Below are 22266 nucleotides of genomic sequence, written 5' to 3'. Positions count from 1 at the left end.
CGAGGGTTCAAAGCCTGCGCCAGGCCTAGTCTCTTTCTGCCTTCTGTAGATGGCTCAGGGTGTAAGTTCTCAGCTACTGTTCCAGTACCACGCCCAATTGCTACATACTCTGCAGTGGTGGTCACAGACACTCTGATACGATAAGCAGGCCTGCAATGAAGAACTCCCTTGTGTAAGTTTGGTGTTTGTTCATACCAGTAGAAGAGTCACTAAGCAGATGTTGAAGTTCTAGAGGTTTTGGTAATTTTTATTATCAAAAAATGACCTATAGGAATATTTAGTTTTGGAATTGATTATATAAGACACTTTAAATTTTATGTACTTTCTTCAAAATAACTTGGGTATTTAGAATTGTTAAAACAGAAAAGAATGTTAAGGGTTTGGGTTTAAAGATATTTATGTCATCCTATTCTTATGAATCATTGATTCTAATAAAAAATGCCAAAGGTGGGTATGATTGCATACACCTTTAAATTCAGCATTCAGGTGGATCACTGTGAGTTCTGTGTATCAAGTTCCAGGCCAGCCAAGCATACAGAGAGTATATAGTGTTTCAAAGAAAAAGAGATTAGATGCCCACTGTTGATTAGAAAGTACCCTGGCTTCCTCAAGATTTGGTTTTACTCTTTTATTCTTGCTGAAAAGCCCTTAAGTCTCTTGTTATCTTTTTCTTTTCTTTTCTTTTTTTTTTTTTTGTATTGATTTAGGAAGTATGTTCCAGGGTCTTGGAGGAACTAAAATGGAATGGATTTCAAAAGCTTATAGTGAAATTTGGGGGTTGGTTAGCCAGGGAAATAGTAAATTAATATTTACTGTAATACAGGTGGCCTTCCGTAAGGGGTTATATTCCTTGTTGCTGTTCCTCCCAGTGGTCTTCATTCTATCTTTGGAGTCCCTCATCTTTTCCCTTCACTGACTTATGGGGTTCAGTGACAGAAGGACAAGGAGGATTGATTGTGGTAGTCAAAGTTTTATGTCTACCTGCTATGCTGCAAGTTGCATTTTAAGCATTATATGTATGTGTATGCATGTGTGTGTGCGTGTGCAAAGACACATACATATATACACACACACACATCTGAGTTAGTTTATAAAGTAACTTTGTATTTTTGGATGTGTATGTGGTATAAATTTGCACCTTCTTGTGTGTGTGAAATGTGTGAGCTCTGGAATTCCAGGGTTGACACTGGGTATGTTTCTTCTTTGCACTCTATTTCCTGAGGCAGAGTCATTCTCTGAACTCAGAGCTTGCTATCTTGCAGGGCTGTGAGTGTTGGGGAAAGAGGGGAGTGGGAGAGAATCAGCTTCCCACCAGAGTTCCAGTGCTCTGGGCGGGCTGCCTTCTGTGCTGCCCCAGGTGGGCGTCTGGCTGTGTTAAGCCACTGACCCCACACAGGGGTGGTGGACAAGGGGCAGTCCCAGGTACCAGGTTATCAGCCTCTGGCATCCCATGCTGGATATGGTGGAAGAGCTGAGAACAGAATAGGGGCCTCAGGGCGGCACTAGGCCCTGGAGATGAAGGGAGGAAAGGGCAGGGGAGAGAGGGCACTGGATGGTTCCCACGTGAGAGTCCTTGGTCAGGTCTGTGGCTGGAGCACAGGATGGCCTTCTGGTGGGAGGTTAGACGCAGCTCGTTAGGAGAAAGCCCATTCCATCCTTCAAGCACAGTGGGCCTTGATGATCAGAGACAGTCTATGGTTTTAGAGCTTTGTAGAAAGGCAGGGAGAAAGGAGAGAAAGAAGGTAGAGAGGCCTGCCATGGCCACATGGAGAGAGAGAGGGGAAGGGAAAGAAAGAAGGGGGGCTAGAGAGTAAGAAAGCTTAAAGAGAGAGAGAGAGGCGGAGCCAAAGCAGCCCCTCTTATAGTGGGTTGTGCTATCTGGCTGTTGCCAGGTAACTGTGGGGAAGAACATACCTGGCTATAGTCAGGTAACTGTGGGGAGTGGAGTCTAGCCACTTGGGACATTGTCTTCGTGACTGATAGCCACAGACTTCCCCTGTTGGGGCTGAGGGGGTAGTAACTTCGACAGGAGCCAGGGGTCTAGGAGACATGATTGAACGCCTTCTGTCCCATGTAGGTGGAAATTACCACCCACCCGGTCCCACCGGGGTTCAAGACCTAAGCTCGACTAGAGACCGGGCTGTCTGTGCATAGCCCATTGCCCCACACTATCTCAGATAGCTTGGCTGGGCACCTCCTGCTCATCTGCTGTTCTACAAAAGAAAGGGTACACTACTGAATTTGAGAGTCTTTTGGTTTTAAAATTAATTTTAATTTCTGAATTTATAGAATTGAATTGTACTTTTTCAGGAATGAGAACATTGGACATAAAAAATAATGTGTTTTGGATTCTGAGACTACAGCAGAATATTTAATCTGTATTTCTTTCCAGCATTTTTTTTTCTAGAGACAGTGTCTAATTATGTGAATCTGGGCTAGCTCAGGACTTGGTGTACAGCTCAAGCTGGTCTCTAACTGGGACATTCCTCCCTCACCCTCCCAGACCCTTGCTGCTATGCCTAAATTCCCCATCATTTGATAAGGTATCCTTCTAACTTTGGACAGTCTTGAAATGTTTAAAGGGGAGTTCTGTTTTTCCCCTGGGTAATATAACAGAAAGCAGAACAAATTTTAAAGATGCACTGTGTTTTTGCTCAATGCATAATGACTGCTACTGTTGGAATTATGTGAAAATAACCACACCTCACATTTAAACAATGATGTTTATGTATATGGGTGTTTTGCCTACATGTCACCCTGTGTACCATGAGTGCCTGGTGCTGCTGGAGACCAAAAGAGGGTATCAGATCTCCTGGAACTAGAGCTATTGACAATTGTGAGCCCCCCAGTGTGGGTTCTGGGGATCAAGCTGGTATCCTAGCAGTAGCTGTTCTTAACCTATGAGCCATTGCTTCTGTCTCCTCAAAAAGATTTGTTTGTTTTTTTAATAGTTCACAGATTGGCCAAAACATTCTTCTTTTTACAAACCTTAAAACTATCTGTCTGATAATAAAAAAACAACAAAAATAATCAATTCATGTTCAGGTGTCTTCACTGTATAGTACAGGCTGGTCTGGAACTCACTACACATCATATGCTATCATGCAGGCAAAATGCCTAAACCATAAGATCGAATTTATTTTAAAATTAATCAGTTTTTTGAACTAAAAATTGCTGGATTAATACAATGATGACAGAATTTAGTTACACAAACTTTGAGTTAGCAAAACTGTACTTGTTAGAAATGATGGATATGCTAGGTGGTGGTGGTGGTACACACCTTTAACCCTAGCACTTAGGAGGTAGATGCAGGAGGGTCTCTGAGAGTTCAAGGCAAACCAAGTAAGTCTACAAAGTAAATTCTAGGACAGCTAGGGCTATACAGAGAAATTCTCTCTTGAAAAACAAAGTCCTAGCAGTAGTGTACCCTTTCGTGGCTTGTGGCCACGTAGGAGAATACAGAGGATATTATGCAAGCGTAATAGGCCACTACTGTGTGGCTTCACTTATATCTATAAATGTTGAGATAGAGGCAGAACATGGCAGCCACCAGAGGATGGGTTGGGAGATGGGGAGATGTCAGTCAAGATACAATATTTAAGTTCTACAATATAATATGTATAAATTTGTCAAAAATAAACGAAGGAAAAATACAACTTTCTTAATCTCAAAAAACTCTGTAAGGTTATCTTTTCCTCAGCTTGCCGTGTTAATTAAGTCAGTCATTAAGACATAATTTTATATATCTCTTCATGTCTAACATTGGAACAATAGCTTTAATTTCTAAGGCTCCAAACTTTTTACAGTGCTATGTTACACTATTTCAGCCGGCTCAGTTTCTTAATTACCAAAATGAACATGTCAAATAATACAATGCTATGTTACACTATTTCCAAAATGAACATGTCAAATAATCTTTAAAGTTTTGTTTTACATTCGTGTGTGTGTGTGTGTGAGGCATTTGTCATGGGAGATCAGATGACAATTTGTGGGAGAGTTAATTCTCTCCTACCATGTGGGTTCCTAGGACCAAACTGATTGTCAGGCTGAGCCATCCCACGGACCCAAGGGTACTTTTATATTCTTTCTTAATGCAGCCTGATTTTCTTGTGCATGTAGTCATTACTGTTATTATTATTATAGACAGACTCTCATGCAGTCTAGGTTTGACCTTGAACTGATCTTCTTGCCCCTACCGCCAGCATTCTAGGATTCCTGGGGGAACTCATGCCATGGTATTGCTGTGCTGGTTTACTTTTGTTTGAATGAGCTTGATACCTAGAAATTAGTCATCCTCGGAGGCTGGAGAGATGACTCAAGTGGTTAAGAGCACTGACTGTTCTTATGAAGGTCCTGAGTTCAAGTCCCAGCAACCACATGGTGGCTTATGACCATCTGTAATGACATCTGACGCCCTCTACTGGTGCGTCTGAAGACAGCTACACTGTACTACATGCACATAATAAATAAATCTTCCTCAATAATAATGTTTTAAATTTACTTTTTATTTCAGTTCATTCGGCCTCTAAAGAAATCACAGAGTCCAAGGCACAAGAAGAGGAAGCTAGCAGCTTGCTTAAATATTTCAGTGTTGTTTGGTGTAAAGCTTCAAAGAAAAAACACAAAAAGTGGGAAGGTGATGCTATTCTTATTGTAAAAGGAAGGTCCTTCACATTGAAAGATTTGGAAGGAAAAGATATTGGAAGAGGTATTGTGATATATATTACCTGTATTTATTATTTGGTCAAAAATATTAGTATATTTTTGTACAATTGAAATACAATTGGGCTTTACAAAGGGACAGATTGGGATGTTATTTAATTGAATTTTGCGTCTCAATTTTATAGGGTACACAATGTTACTCTTATGGGCTGTGCTGGTTCATTAGGGTAAATTCTGTTGGAGGGTTTAGTTTTCCCTGAAAGGAGCCAACCAGCCATAATTATCTTCGCACTCTTCTAAGACTGAGGAGTCTGTCTTGGCCGTCCCCTCCCACAGTGTTGCGTGATTGAAATCCTTAAGAGCTGTCACTATTGGCCGTTTAGTGGTCTCCAGTTTCAGTACTACTCAATACAAATTTCAAGTACATAGTAAGGACATAGGGGTGGGCCTGACTAGATCCTCACAGCTAGGTTGGAGGGTACCATTGTTTCAGAGTAACATGCCCTAATACAGAGCAGTCTGCGGGTCCAGAAGGTGTCACGTGAGGGCTTTTGTTTTGTCCTCTACTGTTTACTTTTGAGTTTGGTCAGACTATAAAATCTGTTGTATATATTCATTCACTCACTTAAAGATAGTGTTTATAGTTTGTCTAATTTTCAGCGTATATGCCAACTTCTATAGGAGCAAAGATTCAGAGATAAATATAATTTACAGCTTAGTAAAGAGAAGGCAATGTAATTGATAATAGGAAGTGGTTAGGTAACTGTTTCAGTGTCAATTCCTGCTAGCTGGAGTCTGATGGGCAGGGCCAGCTTTTCTAGTCCTGCAGCCAGGCAGGGGCAGGGCCAGCTCTGTTCAGCCCCACATCAGCTTGGCCACAGGCGTCACCCCGGCCACAGATGTCTGCATGACCTTTGGTAACATGGGCAGTGGACATGGACCCAGACATGGCCCTCGGTGGCAGCGTGGGCCAGGACCTCACCACGGCCTCAGGTGCCTGTGTATGCTCTCACATCAGGCTGTTTCTCACCACCCTTGTGTCCCCAGTCCCACCTCTTCATTGTGCACACATCATTTTGTTTTTGTTTCTCTCCTTCTCTCTACCGCTGTCTTGCCCATCTCAGTGACACCCGGGGCCTCTGGGTGTCTTCTGCTCCAGCATGCCTCATAGCAGTGTTGGGGAGGGGGGCAGAAGTGGAGTAGGGGTGAGGTGGGAAGGTGGGGGGGTGTCTCAGCTGTGTTAATTCTTAAATACTTTTACAAACTTATTTATCCATCTATCTATCTATCTATCTATCTATCTATCTATCTATCTATCTATCTATCTAGTGTGTGTCAGAGATAGAACAAGAGAGATAGAGTATGTGTGTGAGAGATAGAACGAGAGAGATAGAGTGTGTGTGTGTGTGTGAGAGAGAGAGAGAGAGAGAGAGAGAGAATGCATGTGCAATGGTGTGTGTATGGAGGGAGGGAGGGAGGTAAGAGGACAACCTTTGGGAGTTGGTGTACACTGGGCTAGCTTGCCCAAGAGCTTTCAAGTAGTTCTCCTGTTCCAAATGTTCATCTTACCATAAGAATGCTGGAAAGTGGGCGTGAGCAAGTATTTCTTAGTTAAGAGTACATATTGTTCTTCCCTTGAGCCCAAGTTCACTTTCCAGCACCTACATAGGTGCATATATTGTTTATATATAAATAAATAATAATTCTTGTAAAAGTGCTGAGATTATAGACACTATTGCATTAAAAAACATTTGGCTTTTTAATTTTGAGAATTAAATTTGAGCCATCAGGCTTGTTGACATAGCATTTTGAACTATTTTCTGGCTCTTAAGTTTTTTTTTTTTTTAATTCGGAATGATGAAGTTTATATGTAATTTATATGCTTATTTTGTACAGTCATGGGAAGGTAACTATTTTATTAGTAAGTTGTCTTAGAATGTCAGTACAATTAATTTGTTTTTTTTTCTTAAAGGCATTGGATACAAATTCAAGGAGCTTGAAAATGTAGAAGAGGGCCAAACATTGATAATTGGTGGGAAAGAAATAGAAATCCTGGGGACAGTGTCTTCTGAGGACTTCAACAGTGGCAAGTGTTTTCAGCACGGAAGTGGAAGTCCTACTGTTCCAAGTTCTCAGGCTGCCAGGAAATGCTTTTCTAACCCTTTCAAAAGTGTGTGTCAGTCAACGCAAGCACAGGGAAACAGACAGAATGACTGCAGACCACGCCATAACCCCTGCACACCAAGTAAGAGTTTAAAATAACCTATTTTTCTCTTTTCATTGTTGAAAGATCTTTGTTTTCTTTTGTTTTGTTTTTGAGACAGTGTTTCTCTGTGGAACAGCCCCGACTGTCCTGGAATTCACTCTATAGACCAGGCTAGCCTTAAATTTAGAGAGACCCAGCTGTCTCTTCCTCCTGAGCCCTGGGATTAAAGGCGTGTGCTACCACTACCTGGCTACTGTCTAAAGGGTTTTGACATGTGAATTCAAAAAAGGCTTTTGACATGTTTGTATTTTTGTTTTAAAATTTCCAAATGGTTGAGGTCAGCTTGAGTTACATAGTGAGCTGAAAGACAGTTTGCACTATATATTGAGATTTGTCTCAAAAGTGAAAACTAAGTAAAACTTAACTTGCAGGTAAGAGACTGGAAAATGGATGGGTGGCAAAGGCACTGCTGCCCAATCTGATTACCTGAGTTGATCCTCACATCCTTCCTTGGCGTGAGCACACCTACCTACACGTGTGCTTGTACAAAATTCAAAAATTGTGAAAATTGCAGGTGAAGATTATATTCAGATATACCCTTTCACATAAGGAATAATGATGAAGTCAAATACTGCTGGGAGTTATATAACATGTTAATTCATAATTTCAGTGACATATGCTGATCTTGGTAGTTGGTGTGTATCTACAAGCATTTTCAGTTTCTTATTCCCAGAAGAAAGCATTGATCAGGCACATACCTACAGCAGAAAGTTTATTAATAATTAGTAGACTTCCAAGGGGGGAGGGATGCTAGAGCAGAGTTAGAAGCCCTGTGGCAGTGCCGCACAGAGGACGGACACATACATTCCAGTAGCATAGGCCTTCAGCTTCCTCAGGAACACTTTCTGTTGCATGTTGTCCTCTCGGTCATGGAGCCCTCTGCCAGTGCTTCCAGATGGTTCTAGTTGGTCTGTGCCTGGAGATTCCAACCCTCCGTTTTGCCCATAGGCTTATCTCTCATTGCTAATTTTGTAGTTTGGGGGTAAGGTCTTCCTGCCCTTACTGTCTGCACTGTCCAGTCTCGACTCCTCCCTGAGAGCTTTTTGGGTAACTGAAGGGTGATGATACATCTTACAACCACTTCTTTTGAGGAGTGTGGTCCCTTCCTATGAGAGACCACAAGATTCTCACTCTTCATTGACTGATTGGAGAAGAGGGCCTGGACTCCTGTGGTAGGAATTGCCTGTGGTCCCCACAGTACGAGTAGTCTGGAGTTGCTACATTCTCGGTGACTCAAAACCAGAGTTTCTCTGTAAGCATTAGGCAGTGTGCCAGCTAGTTCTAATGTTAACTTGATATAAGCTAGAGTTATCTGAGAAGAGGGAATCACGACTGAGAAAAATGCCTCTGTAAGATTGGCCTGTGGGCAAGTTTGTAGTGTGTTTTTTAAAAATCGGTGATTGATATGGGAGGGCCCAGCCAGGTGGGTTGTGCACCCCCTGGCCTGGTGCTTTTGCACGTTGAGAGAAATCAGGCTGAGCAAGCCACGGTGAACAAGCCAGTAAGCAGCATTCCTTGATGGCCTCCGCATCTGTTCCTGCCTCCAAACTTGTGCCCTGAGTTCCTGCCCTGGCTTCCCTAAGGATGGACTTATAAGCTGTGAGTTCAGTAAGCCATTCCTCCCAAGGCTGCTCTTGGTCGTGGTGTTTGCCCCGTGACGATGCCTGGTCACAGCAGGTTCCCTGTTGGTTTCTGTTATCATATCCAGGGCCATCAGTGCAATGCAGCCATCATTCCGATTTGAACCTTTGAGATTGGGAGGGAGTTCTCAGGCTGTAGAGGAAGGCATACATAGCTGACTGTGTGCTGACAGTGTGGCCAAGCACAGAGGAGCAGGTTTAAGGAGGAGTCTGGTTGACGGATGGATTGAATGGACCATTGCTAACAATGAGCAGAACTAAGGTCGCATCCCATGACCATGTGTCCATGAAATAGATGTTTATTCAATGTACTAGAATAGTTTACCTTCTCTTCTCATCTCTTTTTTTTTTTTTTTTTTTCAAGACAGGGTTTCTCTGTATAGCCCGGCTGTCCTCACACTCACTTTGTAGACCAGGCTGGCCTTGAACTCAGAAATCTGCCTGCCTCTGCCTCCCGAATGCTGGGATTAAAGGCGTGCGCCACCACGCCCGGCCCTTCTCATCTCTTTATTCTTCCTTTTTTCTTTCTTGTTTATATTTTGGATTGAATTATGTTTTAACCACATTGTCAACATTTAAACATACTCCAAAAACAGTTTTGATGGAGTAATTATCCTCAGATTTATCAATTGTCAGTCATCTCTCTGTTACATTTGATTTTGTCCTTGGAGGATATTTTAGTGAATCCTTAAAGCTGTATTACCTTATTTCTAAAAAATTAGATTATTGTTTGATGGTTAATTCATGCTGTTTTGCAAAAGCTCATGAATTTGACATTCATGAATGCTATAGTTAACCTTCAGTTACTCTCAGTTCTGACTAATGCTAATAGAAGTGGCGGTCACCATCAGTTTGTACAGGCCTGAAGATAAAGGCAGCCTTTACCATTGAGCTTGGGGAGCCTTCACAGAACACTGGCAAGTACATCTTGTCAGAATTCTAACTGTGCCGTCCAGTGGGAGCGGCTCTCTGTCCAGTGGGAGTGGTCCTCTGTCCTGACGGTAGAACGCTGTGCTTACTGGAATGTCTTCATGGACAGAAGTGACTTTCAGCATGGAGCACTTCAGAGCACCCAAAGTTTATAACTTCTTCCCCCTTTTCCTTCCTCTCGCACCCCCACCCTGTTCTCCTCTTTCCTTTTCTCCTCTTTTGGCCTAGAACTCCCTTTCCTTCTTCTGCCTCTAGAGTGCTAAGATTACAGGTGTGTGTTCATTTCTAATGTACACACACACACACACAGAGTTCACCATAAACAGTGGCAAGCACTCCTGTTGGGAATGAGATAATGCTGTTCTGAAAGTGGTATTGCCTTATCTTTAAGACGCCCTTGTTATGCCGCGCCCCGACGAGAATCACCAGTGGATGTTTAATAGGCACTGCTCTCCTATAGTGGATGTCGTGATAGACCCTCACCTTGTACACCACCTCCGACCACATCAGAAAGACGGAATCATCTTCCTCTATGAGTGTGTGATGGGAATGAGGTAGGAAAATAAATGGTCACAATTAGGCTGTTGAGAAGAATCTGATAGAACGAACTTCAGGTCTGCACCATAAATATCAGTTGGTAGGAAAGGCAGTTGGTACTAAGTGTGTGCGTTCCACAGTGGTCGCTGGTGGAAGCCGTGTGCCAGATGTTCTGGTGAGAAGTAAATCAGGAGCAAGGACCATGAGTAGCTCCGTCCTACACATTTAATTTGTCTTTTTATCAATAGTATTTCACTTGTTCCTCCCAAAAGCTGTAAGTTAGGTAGAAAAAATACCAGTTTTATTTTATGAACAATAATAGGAATAGAGAGATTTACTTTCCCAGTTGTATAGTAAGAGGCGCTGTTAGATACAATGTCGGGGTGGTCAGCTTTCAGTTGGAGCTTCTTTTCTCTAAACCATTTGACTTCCAAGAGGTACCACACACACACACACACACACACACACACACACACACACACACACTTTTTCATGCTGTGTTTTGAGCCCAGGGCTTTGCACACAATATTTTGACCTCACCAAGTCTCTCATCTGATCTTCACTTTCACGTTTTATAGGCTTCAACAAAAGATCTAGTTCTAAACTTACCCGTGCCAGTTTATGCTTCTTACTCACAAAGACACATGGCTACAAAAGTGTATGTGTTTGGAAAGCACCATTTTTTGGTGTGAGCAATCTGAAGTCATGTTACTGACTGATGAGTTGTTCATCTCCCTCATGTGTGTTCCTGTGTGTATGCATGCACCGTGTACCTAGCACATGGACACCGGGAGTCAAGTTCCTGTGTCGTTTCTGTCTTGGTGTTTTGTTTGTTGTTGTTTTGGAGTTATGGTCTCTTAGTGACGCAAACGTGCTCATGTGGCAGACTGGCTGGCCACGGAGCCCTGCGAGTCCACCGTGCCTGGCTTTTTATGTGGGCTGTGAGATTGAACTTAGGTTTTTATCTGTGCTGCTGCTGAAACCATCTCCCCAAACTCTACTTATCAGTTCTGATTTCTAATAGAGAAATTCAGTTAAGCTAACAAACTATATCTATGTTTTGCTAATATCCTTAATTTCATTGGACATTGTAACTTTTAAATATCATGTAGCTATCAAAGAGCTTAAAAATATAAAGCAGTACAAAATGTATGATTTTGAAAATATTCTTAATGACTTCATTTTAAGTTGTATTATTGTAGAACATCAGACATTTTCTAAGCTATTTTTATTGAGGACTCCATTGTCTGTCAGAGAGTGATAAATTTTGATTGTATAATATGTTTATTTTAAATAATTTTAGCTCAGGTCTTGCTGACTAAAGTTTCAGTGTAATTTGAATTGTTTTGATCTACTAAAATTGATAAGTGTTCAAAATGTTAGTTATGAGAGACATAGCTATAGTTTAATTATCCCAATGTAGATTCAAAATTGTAATTCATTTCTAGTATTCAACTATATCTAGATGACAGCAATAGAGGTTTTATATCAGGTCTTTAACTTCAGATTCATTAGTTCACAATATTTAATGCTTATAATCGTCAAAGACTCAAAATTGCCAGGTTATTATCAGCTAGATGAAACTCTAAACTAGTCTGTGGGGTCATTATTACCAGTTTCCTGTTCTTGATGATATCAGGGCATGAAATATTTTCCCATTGTGATTCACTAAACTATAATTACTTCTAACAGAGCAGTTGGCAAATGTGGCGCTATTCTTGCTGATGAAATGGGCTTAGGGAAAACGTTGCAGTGTATCTCGCTCATCTGGACCCTACAGTGTCAGGGGCCCTATGGCGGCAAGCCAGTAATAAAGAAGACACTCATTGTTACCCCTGGAAGCCTGGTGAATAATTGGAGGAAAGAATTTCAAAAATGGCTGGGAAGTGAAAGGATCAAGATATTCACCGTTGATCAGGTAAGGGATTTTTAAAGATTTAAGTCCTAAACATTCTTGCAATATCAAGCCTTTTCACTTAGTATAGTTCTTAGCTTTTTGAGTGTATGGGATCCCACAAGCCCCTTGCATAGAAATGGAGCTTTGCCCTACATTTTGATTTTGAGTTGTTACAGGATGATTGATTACCTTTGATTCTTCAGAGTCATATGTTAAGGTGCTGGCTCTCAGTGTGCAAGTGTTCGTTTTCTTGTAGTGTGACAATGTACTATAATGAGTTGGAAACACAGGCAGGAGGATCCAGAATTTGAGGCCAACCTCAGCTATATAATGAGACTGTATAACTTTAGCCTGTTACATAAATACATACATACGAACCTACGTACGTACATGTGTTATGAACTCATGTAATATTTTGTAAATTATAGTTTAGCCTAGTTTACCTTAAATGTGCTTAAAACAGTTATATTAGCTTGTACCTTGGAAAACTCAGTTAGGTTTTGTATGTGGGCAGGTGATTGGAGAGGACACTGAGTTGAATTACTGGGGACTAAGGAGTTTACTAGAAGTGCTGTTAATGACTTAGGGAGACAGAGGCAACAGAATGACTCTGAGGCGAGTTCAGTCCCAGCACAGAAAGGCAGCATGGCAGTGTCTCTGAAGAGAATCCAAGTCCAAGAGGCAGAAGAGGGAGTCTCTTTATAACTCTTGTGAACAAGGAGGTTCATAGGCAGGAGGCGTGGAGTGGCTGGCGACAATACGGGTACCCCTTTGTTGTAGACTCAGTAGACAGCACTTCCCAGCTAAGATGCCATAGTGAGGCTGTTCACAGTCAGTGTCCAGGAGGGGGCTCAGCAGAGATTGGCTGCTAACATTGTGTCACCTTACAAAAATCTATTTTATAATAGGATGTTGAATATTTTATTTGTTTTACTGAATACTGAGAAAACAGAATGGCTTTATCTATCCCTCTGTGCCATTTTCAAGTAAAAATATCAGAAGTCAACCATTGGGAGTCACTCAGGAGCTTGCAGTGTCTTATGAGATAGGACATTGGAAGGTGGTTAGGGTTAGATAAAATCATAAGGATGGAGCCCTATGATGACATCAGTATGCTGGTACTAAAGGAAGAGAGATCAGATCTTCCCCTGTCCATTATGAGAGCCATACTTCCCTGTGAAACCAGGGAGAAGGGGAAGGCTTTTTATGCTAACAGTCTAGGTCTTCCTGGTTTGGCTGTGGTCTGGTTGGCATTACCTGAGACCATTATGTTAGGGTCAGCTCCTTGGGGGCATTGATGATGCTGAGGAGGTTCTGTTCCTGGGTGTGGGTGTGTAAGTTTGTCTTTTGACTGAAGATATTTGTCAGTCGGGGCCCTTGTTCCTGGGATCTAATGCAGTTGTAGGGGAGAGAAACCCAGGAGAACTCAGAAGGAAGGAAAAGAACAAAATGGCCATGCCTGAGTCTGTGGCTGGGACCACCTTCACTGATGGTCGGTCTTAGGCTTCCCATCCCAGTGAGAAGCCATGGCTGTTCAAGCCCTCTTAATGCAGCCCAACAGGACCAAGACAGGAGGGGTCAATGAATCTGATAGTTGGTTACTGGTGGGCAAAATCCGTTGCTTCGATTTGAGTATATAGTTTCTGTTTATGGTTTATTAAATATTATATTTCTCTCTTTAGGACCATAAAGTCGAGGAGTTTATCAATTCTACATTTCATTCAGTTCTTATCATCAGTTATGAGATGTTACTTCGTTCCCTAGATCAAATTAAGACTATACCATTTGGCCTTCTGATCTGTGATGAGGGGCACCGTTTGAAGAACAGTAGTATCAAGACAACGACGGCCCTTTCTAGCCTCTCCTGTGAGAAGAGAGTAATTCTCACTGGTTCGTAGTCACTCTGGGGAAGACGGGATGGAACTTTTGCTTAATGAACCTTTTGCAGTTTGTAATCTGATGCTTGACATAAACAGAAGTGGTGATGTTGGGGAATTCATATGAATTCCTGTGTTCATTGATTAGGAATCTTCCAATCCCTGTGCACTTTTCTGCAGCCCTGATTCTGCCTTTGAGGAATAAATGAAATGGTATCGCAGTAAAGCATGAGGTTGACAGGGTGGGACTGGGTGTGCTTGGTTTCTCAGTCTGCCGGTGAAGCACGGAACTTGGGAAAGTAGTTTAACTCCTTGGTTCCTCCATTTCCTTGTCTGTGAAACAGAGATGTAATGGCATCATGTTATGGACTTGTCATGAGGGCCAGAGGACTTGATCTGTGTAAGTCTAATTCAGTCATGTGGTAGATATTTCTGTCTTATACACCCAGCCTTGGTTTAAAAATTTTTTAAAAATTATTTATTTCTGTTTTGTGTGTACATGTGTGGGTATGCACATGCTTTGGAGGTCAGAGGACAACTTACAGGGTCTGTTCTGTTTTTCCACCGTGTGGGTTCCAGGGATGGAGCTCAGGTTGTGAGGCTTGGCCATAGCCCTTTTCCCTGCTGAGCCATCTCTCTGGGCCTGCTTGTTTGTTTGTTTATTTATTTTAAATTTAATCAATTAAAGATGAAAAGAATTGGCATCAAATATCATATATACGTTGATGCCCAATGTTTAGCAGATAGCCAATCAATGTTTTTATGTAATAATAACATAAAATTTGAATAGTAGAGAAGCTGGTGTTTACTACCTAGAAAATTCTGTGTTTAAAGGAAACAGGAAGTTGGAGAAATGGGAAGTAGAATTTCCATGTCTTTGGCTATTTGAGGAACTGAATGGATTCTTCCAACTTCACGACCAACCTTGGATCTTGAGAGCCATTAGGCTGGAGGAACAATGGGAAAATGACTGAGTTTGGCTTTAATATATGATATTTCTCCTCCCCATTTAGTGTGAGGCCAGTATTGCAGCTATAAAACAGAAAGGATTAGCTCTAGAGAGGAGGGCAACTGAGATGAGCATAGAAGAAAGGCTTTGAAAAGAGCTGCAGTCACGGAGTAAAAAGCTCTTCCCTCACGTGGACATCAGATAACTGCCCTTCCCAGGGACAGGAGGACGAGTCACATCCTCAGTGAGGGTGTGCAGTGCCTTCCTGCCGAGGCGGCAGGCAGTCCACATTAAGTTTGATTTCATCCATAGAACGTTGATTCTGGAATGTCATTTAGAAGGAATATTCTGTTGGTAACTAGCTTCACAGGGTACTGCCACTCTCCTCTGTGTCCTTGCTTTGTCAGTCTTGAGACCATTCTTGCTTTCCTGTTCTTATCACGTGCTCCTAGAGATGTAACTTTGATAAAAACTAGCCCTAACTAATGTCTTAAATTAAAAAAAAGTATATAGTTTTTTTAAGTGTCTTTAGAATTGTCTGAATCGACCCATCCATATCTATCATTTTGTGGTTCTAGGGACTAAACCTAGGATTTATTTTAATCTTTTCTTAATTGACAATAGATTTTTTATAATAGGATTATAATTTTTCCTCCCTCTACTTCTCCAAGTTCCTTTCCCCTCTCCATCTCTTCCCAATCCACTCCCTTTCTGTCTCTCATTAGAAAAGAGTAGGCTTCTACAAGATAGCAACCAAACATTGCAAAGTAGACTATAATAAGGCTGAAGCAAAAACTATCATACTGAGTTGACCATCATCCAAGAGGAGGAGGGCAGCCCTAAGAACAGGCATGGGGGTCAGACACCCAGTCGTTCTCAGTCAGGAGTCCCATAAAAGTTAAGCTCAAGCCGGCGTGGTGGCCCACGCCTTTAATCCCAGCACTTGGGAGGCAGAGGCAGGTGGATTTCTGAGTTCGAGGCCAGCCTGGTCTACAGAGTGAGTTTCAGGACAGCTAGGTCTACACAGAGAAACCCCGAAAAACCAAAAAAAATAAAAAAAAATAAATAAATAAAAAATGCTTAGCTCATTGCTAGACCATACACAGAGGACGTGGTGTGGACCGTGTCAGCCCTGTGCTCGCTGCTCTAGTCTCTGTGCTCATGTGTGCCTTGCTGAGTTGATTCAGAGGACCTTGCTAAGCAAGCTCTGTAAATGACCTACATCTTTGGACCAATTCTTGTTTTTTATAATTACAGGGCCTTTTGCTCCGAATGTGATGGTCCACCTTCTATGAAAGTTCACGTATGCAAATGAACATGGGCAATGTTACATATGTGATCATGCTCAGTTATCCGTGGTAGAAGAAAGTTTGATTTTGTTTCCTGCTCTATTTTAGCTTATTGTCATGGAAAATATTCAATTGGTGTTGACTAGAAATAGGATGAGATTTAGATATCTAATAGGTATGTTGTCTGTCAGGGTTGCTGTAATAAAAAGCCATGGTCTGTGGCTTTTTTTTTTTTTTTCTTTTTTCTGAGACAGGGTTTCTCTGTATAGCCCTGACTCTGTAGACCAGGCTGGCCTCGAACTCAGAAATCCACCTGCCTCTGCCTCCCGAGTGCTGAGATTAAAGGCGTGAGCTACCATGCCCAGCTTTTTTTTTGGTCTGTGGCTTACACAACACTTTCCTTGTGGTTGTCAGGAGTAGAAGCTCAGGACAAAGGAGCTACTGTCACAGCCCTGGCTCACAGGTGATGAACTGGTGTAAATACCTAGTTCAGGGCTACTCAGGGGAGGAGTGGGTTCAGAACGTGTGCAGCCAGACCCAGAGCCCTGCCCTCAGCCACCTTGCTGAAACCAGAAGCAGAACTTTACGTGATCTCTATTTTAAGCTTTGGTTTGGCTGTTGCTATTTAGTTGCAGGTTATTTGCTTGTATTTATGCTCTCAGAAAGAAGAGACAAATTTCTACAGAGACTTGTGATTGATTATAAGACTAATTCAGTTCAGCCTCTCATCACTGTTATCTCTCCGTAGGTACCCCAGTTCAGAATGATTTGCAAGAGTTTTTTGCATTAGTTGATTTTGTTAATCCAGGAATATTAGGGTCTCTGTCGTCTTACAGGAAAATATATGAAGAACCCATCATTATGTCAAGAGAGCCTTCTTCTTCTGAGGTATAACCTACTTTAATGATTATTTTTTTAAAGAGCAGTATGTCTGGAAGAATACAATTTTGGTATTCATTTATATACTGTATATTATTATTATTTTTTTAAGATTTATTTATTATATGTAAGAACACTGTAGCTGTCTTTAGACACTCCAGAAGAGGGCGCCAGATCTCGTTACAGATGGTTGTGAGCCACCATGTGGTTGCTGGGATTTGAACTCAGGACCTTCGGAAGAACAGTCAGTGCTCTCAACCGCTGAGCCATCTCTCCAGCCCCAGTATACTGTATATTATTAAATCTAAGATATACCATTCTATATATCTCTAAAGAGGACATGATTAAAAGTGTAAGGAAAGCATCCTAGAGGTTTGCAGATTGCTGCAAAGTATGATGGTATTTAACACACATGCGTACACACACCCACACACTGCAGGCTCAAGGCCAGCACCCTGCAAGCCTGGTCTGCATAGAGACTACGACAATAGCCAGAGCTGCATAATAGTAAGATCCTATCTCATGCACCCCACATCCCACACCAAACAAACAATCCTCCCCCACCAAAAAAGTTTGTTTTGGAAATAGTCTCCTATAGCTCAGGCTGACTTTGAACTGATCCATCCCTAGCCTCAGTGCAGGGAATACAGATGTGTGCCAACGACACAGTTTTATTAGGTGCTAAGTAGATCAAACCTTGGGCTTCTTGCATGTGGGACAAGCAGTCTAAAATCTGAGACTTTGTCTCAGAAGCCACCACTTTCTCCCCCTAAAATCTGATAGAAATAATTAATGATGCTTTATAATTCCATAATGTTTAGTGTTCATTGTAATCATGATTACAGGTATTCTTGTACATAACCATTATTTAAGTCTGCTCCTTTCTCTATAGGAAGAGAGAAAGTTAGGGGAGAGAAGAGCAACTGAGCTCACGCGCCTCACTGGACGTTTTATCCTTAGAAGAACTCAGGAAGTCATCAATAAATATCTCCCGCCTAAGATAGAGAATGTAGTCTTTTGCCGACCAGGAGCATTGCAGATTGAACTTTACCGAAAGCTGCTGCGTTCTCAGTCTGTGAGGTTCTGTCTGCAAGGACTATTGGAAAATAGTGCTCACCTCATCTGCATAGGGGCCCTAAAGAAGCTGTGCAACCACCCTTGCCTCTTGTTCAGCTCTGTGAAGGTGAGTGGCTGAGGGCCGTGTGGCTTGGGAGCCCAGAAGCCTGAGTGCTGGGCCCTGGCATGGGATTTGTGAGGCTGCCCTCCTGTGTGGCTCCCGTGTGGCTCCCATGTGGTTCTGTCGTAGAACCACCAGCCTTTGCCATGGCCTCTCCCTTCCTAGTTTATGTTAATATACTCATTTGGTTTTTGTGATGCTAACAGACATAGAACTGAGCATTAAAATAATTTATTTTTCTTTTTATAAAGTTAATACATGACTGTTGCAGAAAATTTGGAAAATTCAGAAAACCCACAAAAAGAAAATTAACAACTGGTGTGGAGCTCACACCTGTAATACAAACCTGTGGGAGGCTGAGGGAGAATTGGTTTGATCTTGAGGTCGGCCTGGGCTACAGAGTAAGATTCTGTTGCAGAACAGAAACAAAAATAAAAATAAAAATAAAAATCATTATACAGTCTCCAACTGGCAAAACCACATTTTGATATATTATTAATAGTACTAGCTAATAGTTATTAAGTATTTTCTGTATACCAAAACTAAAGTGCTTTTCTGGTTTTATTTATTCTTTATGCAAGTATCTGGAATAAGTACTATTACTGTCATCTATTTTTGTTAAGAGAGGGTCTTGATGTTTTTCGTAGGATAGTATTATCTTACTGGGTTCTTTAACGAATCCCCTGCTTCAGACTTCAGAATAACCAGGACAAGAAGTACCTTCCACTGTGCTTAGCTTCCGTTCCTAGTTTTGTGGTACACGCCTTTAATCTCAACACTCGGGAGGTAGAGGCAGAGGCAGAGGCAGAGGTAGAGGCAGAGGCAGAGGCAGAGGCAGAGGCAGAGGCAGAGGCAGAGGCAGAGGCAGAGGCAGAGGCAGAGGCAGGCAAGACTCTGAATTTTAGGCCAGCCTGGTCTATAGAATAAGTTCCAAGACAGCCTGGGCCAAACTGAGAAACTCAGAAAGGCGGGGGGTGAGGGTGGCGGGGTGGGACGACAAACAAACCAACAAAGAAAATAGGGATTCAGAGATATTTATGTGTAGCCTTTTTCTTGAACATTTCCCAAATTATATTCTGTCTATAGGTGTGAATTTGAATGATGACATAGTTGAGTCAGCTGTTTGCATATCTAATGATCATAAGGCAGTCTGCAGCATGGTAAGAATTTTTGAGATTAGAACTGGTATCAGCTCCTTAAATTGGACCTGTTGTTCTTCTGAGAGCGTCTCCTGCAGCTCAGGTTGGCTGTGATGTCCATATGCAGCTGAGCCTGACCCTGGGTTCCGACTCTACTTGCCTGACTTGCCAGCAGCTAGGATTGTAGGTGTGCGCAGTTCCCAGGTCTAATGCTTTAACTTTTGGCAAGGTTTGTACTTAAGCTGTGTCTGTAAGCATTGGTTGTCCTATCTGGAATGCAGAGCTAACAAGGACACTGTTGTTTAACAAGAAATGATGGGAAGAACCTAGTAATTCTTCCATGCCTAGTTAAAGAAATTGCACAGTGACCATTAATGATATTTCCTCGCTCATCATGGAAAACTTTTATTCAATTATTTAGACAGTAAAACCAAAATATGTTCACAAATAACCTTCCCAAACAAAAGCTGTGGGTGCTAACTTATGTATGAGATCATTAATTATAATAGAGTGTTGGAACAAAGTTCTCCAAGTTTATCCTAGAGTGGATCCTGTTTACTTAGTTTATTATAGGAGTGAGCTTGTGTAACTACAGAAAGCTGGATTATAACAATTTATTAAGCAACTTTTAAAGAAACAGATTCTATATACAGTGGTAACAATTCAACCCTTTGGGCATGAAGTTCTACAGATATTTAATCAAGTGACTTTACCTAGGTATTGTTTTTTCCTTGTTGAAAGCCAAATTACAATTAAATATGTACCCAGAAAGGTTTGTCCAGTACCACTAAAGAAGGAATATGAGGGGAGTTTAAAATGTCGTTAGCTGCCCAGGTAAATAAGGTCAAAGGTGAATATAGTGTGCATAAAAACCAGCCCAAAACAAACCTGTCCAGTAGTGTTGACTCATGCCTTTAATTTCAGCACTCAAGAAGCAGAGACAGGTGATCTCTGAGTTCAAGGCCAGTTTAGACTTCATAGAGAGTTCCAGGCCAGCCTGGTCTCTAGGGTGAGACTCTGAAAGAGGAAAGGACTCTGAATAAGCCGATGATTTTTGCATCAGGCCCTCAGTTCTTTATAGAACTGAGATAACAGCAGAAAAGGAAGAAGCCTTTCAGGCAGGCAGTGGTGTAGATTAACAAAGTTCCAGAAAAGGAGAGAATTCTGGTAAACTTGGAAGAGTAGAGAGACTCGCCAGTCCTGACCATTTAACCCGAACAGGGGTTGTCATCAGGGTCACTCTAAATTCATCTATTTCAATGTCAACTAGGCATTTTAAAGAAAGAATTTCAGAGGTACCTATAATCATTTTGGAATTAAAGTAATTGGAGTTAAAATGGGGACCCTGGGTTCAATATCTAGCATATCTCTCCACCACAAATTCTAGTTATATAAGCAAACTATGTTATAAGATTTCTGTATTAGCCTTTTGATGACATCATTACTTCTTATGAAGAAACTGATATGACTTATGACTCAGGAAACTTGTCTAGTTTTGGTTTGTCATCTGGGAAATGTAATGAGCCACTTACAAATCAAGAGAAAAAGTAGTAGGAGAGGAGACAGTGAAAAGGAGAGAGAGTATTGATGGGGATGCCAGGGAGTGAGGGTATTGATAGGAAGTGCCAGGGAGTGAGGGTATTGATGGGGATGCCAGGGAGTGAGGGTATTGATGGGGATGCCAGGGAGTGAGGGTATTGATGGGGATGCCAGGGAGTTGAGGGTATTGATGGGGATGCCAAGGAGTGAAGGTATTGATGGGGATGCCAGGGAGTGAGGGTATTGATGGGGATGCCAGGGAGTGAGGGTATTGATGGGGATGCCAGGGAGTGAAGGTATTGATGGGGATGCCAGGGAGTGAGGGTATTGATAGGAAGTGCCAGGGAGTGAGGGTATTGATGGGGATGCCAGGGAGTGAGGGTATTGATGGGGATGCCAGGGAGTGAGGGTATTGATGGGGATGCCAGGGAGTGAGGGTATTGATGGGGATGCCAAGGAGTGAAGGTATTGATGGGGATGCCAGGGAGTGAGGGTATTGATAGGAAGTGCCAGGGAGTGAGGGTATTGATGGGGATGCCAGGGAGTGAGGGTATTGATGGGGATGCCAGGGAGTGAGAGTATTGATAGGGAAGTGACAGGGAGTGAGGGTATTGATGGGGATGCCAGGGAGTGAGGGTATTGATGGGGATGCCAAGGAGTGAAGGTATTGATGGGGATGCCAGGGAGTGAGGGTATTGATGGGGATGCCAGGGAGTGAGGGTATTGATAGGGAGTGCCAGGGAGTGAGGGTATTGATGGGGATGCCAGGGAGTGAGGGTATTGATAGGGATGCCAGGGAGTGAGGGTATTGATAGGGAGTGACAGGGAGTGAGGGTATTGATAGGGATGCCAGGGAGTGAGGGTATTGATGGGGATGCCAGGGAGTGAAGGTATTGATAGGGAGTGCCAGGGAGTGAAGGTATTGATGGGGATGCCAGGGAGTGAGGGTATTGATGGGGATGCCAGGGAGTGAGGGTATTGATGGGGATGCCAGGGAGTGAGGTTATTGATAGGGAGTGACAGGGAGTGAGGTTATTGATAGGGAGTGACAGGGAGTGAGGGTATTGATGGGGATGACAGGGAGTGAAGGTATTGATAGGGAAGTGCCAGGGAGTGAGGATATTGATAGGGATGCCAGGGAGTGAGGGTATTGATGGAGATGCCAGGGAGTGAGGGTATTGATAGGGAGTGCCAGGGAGTGAAGGTATTGATAGGGATGCCAGGGAGTGAGGGTTTTGATAGGGATGCCAGGGAGTGAGGGTATTGATAGGGAAGTGCCAGGGAGTGAAGGTATTGATGGGGATGCCAGGGAGTGAGGGTATTGATAGGGATGCCAGGGAGTGAAGGTATTGATGGGGATGCCAGGGAGTGAGGGTATTGATAGGGATGCCAGGGAGTGAGGGTATTGATAGGGATGCCAGGGAGTGAGGGTATTGATAGGGAGTGACAGGGAGTGAGGGTATTGATAGGGATGCCAGGGAGTGA

The 22266-nt window shown here is 42.4% G+C and overlaps 1 protein-coding gene across 1 annotated transcript in view; it reads left to right on the top strand.

Annotated features, from left to right (window-relative positions):
- Positions 1-22266, top strand: part of Rad54b (RAD54 homolog B) — an 83780-nt gene that overhangs the window by 41441 nt on the left and 20073 nt on the right. Inside the window, exons 4-10 of the mRNA XM_021159883.2 lie at positions 4514-4708; positions 6635-6907; positions 9890-10052; positions 11728-11953; positions 13615-13822; positions 16796-16935; positions 17819-18109. Coding sequence (XP_021015542.1) covers positions 4514-4708; positions 6635-6907; positions 9890-10052; positions 11728-11953; positions 13615-13822; positions 16796-16935; positions 17819-18109 — 1496 coding nt within the window. The remainder of the gene's footprint in view (positions 1-4513; positions 4709-6634; positions 6908-9889; positions 10053-11727; positions 11954-13614; positions 13823-16795; positions 16936-17818; positions 18110-22266) is intronic.

The sequence above is a fragment of the Mus caroli genome, unplaced genomic scaffold (genome assembly GCF_978045245.1).
Source record: "Mus caroli unplaced genomic scaffold, Mus_caroli_1 scaffold_6, whole genome shotgun sequence".
In the NCBI taxonomy this organism is placed as follows: domain Eukaryota; kingdom Metazoa; phylum Chordata; class Mammalia; order Rodentia; family Muridae; genus Mus; species Mus caroli.
Note: the sequence above shows the minus strand (reverse complement) of the source record. Positions and strands in the feature narration are given on the sequence as shown.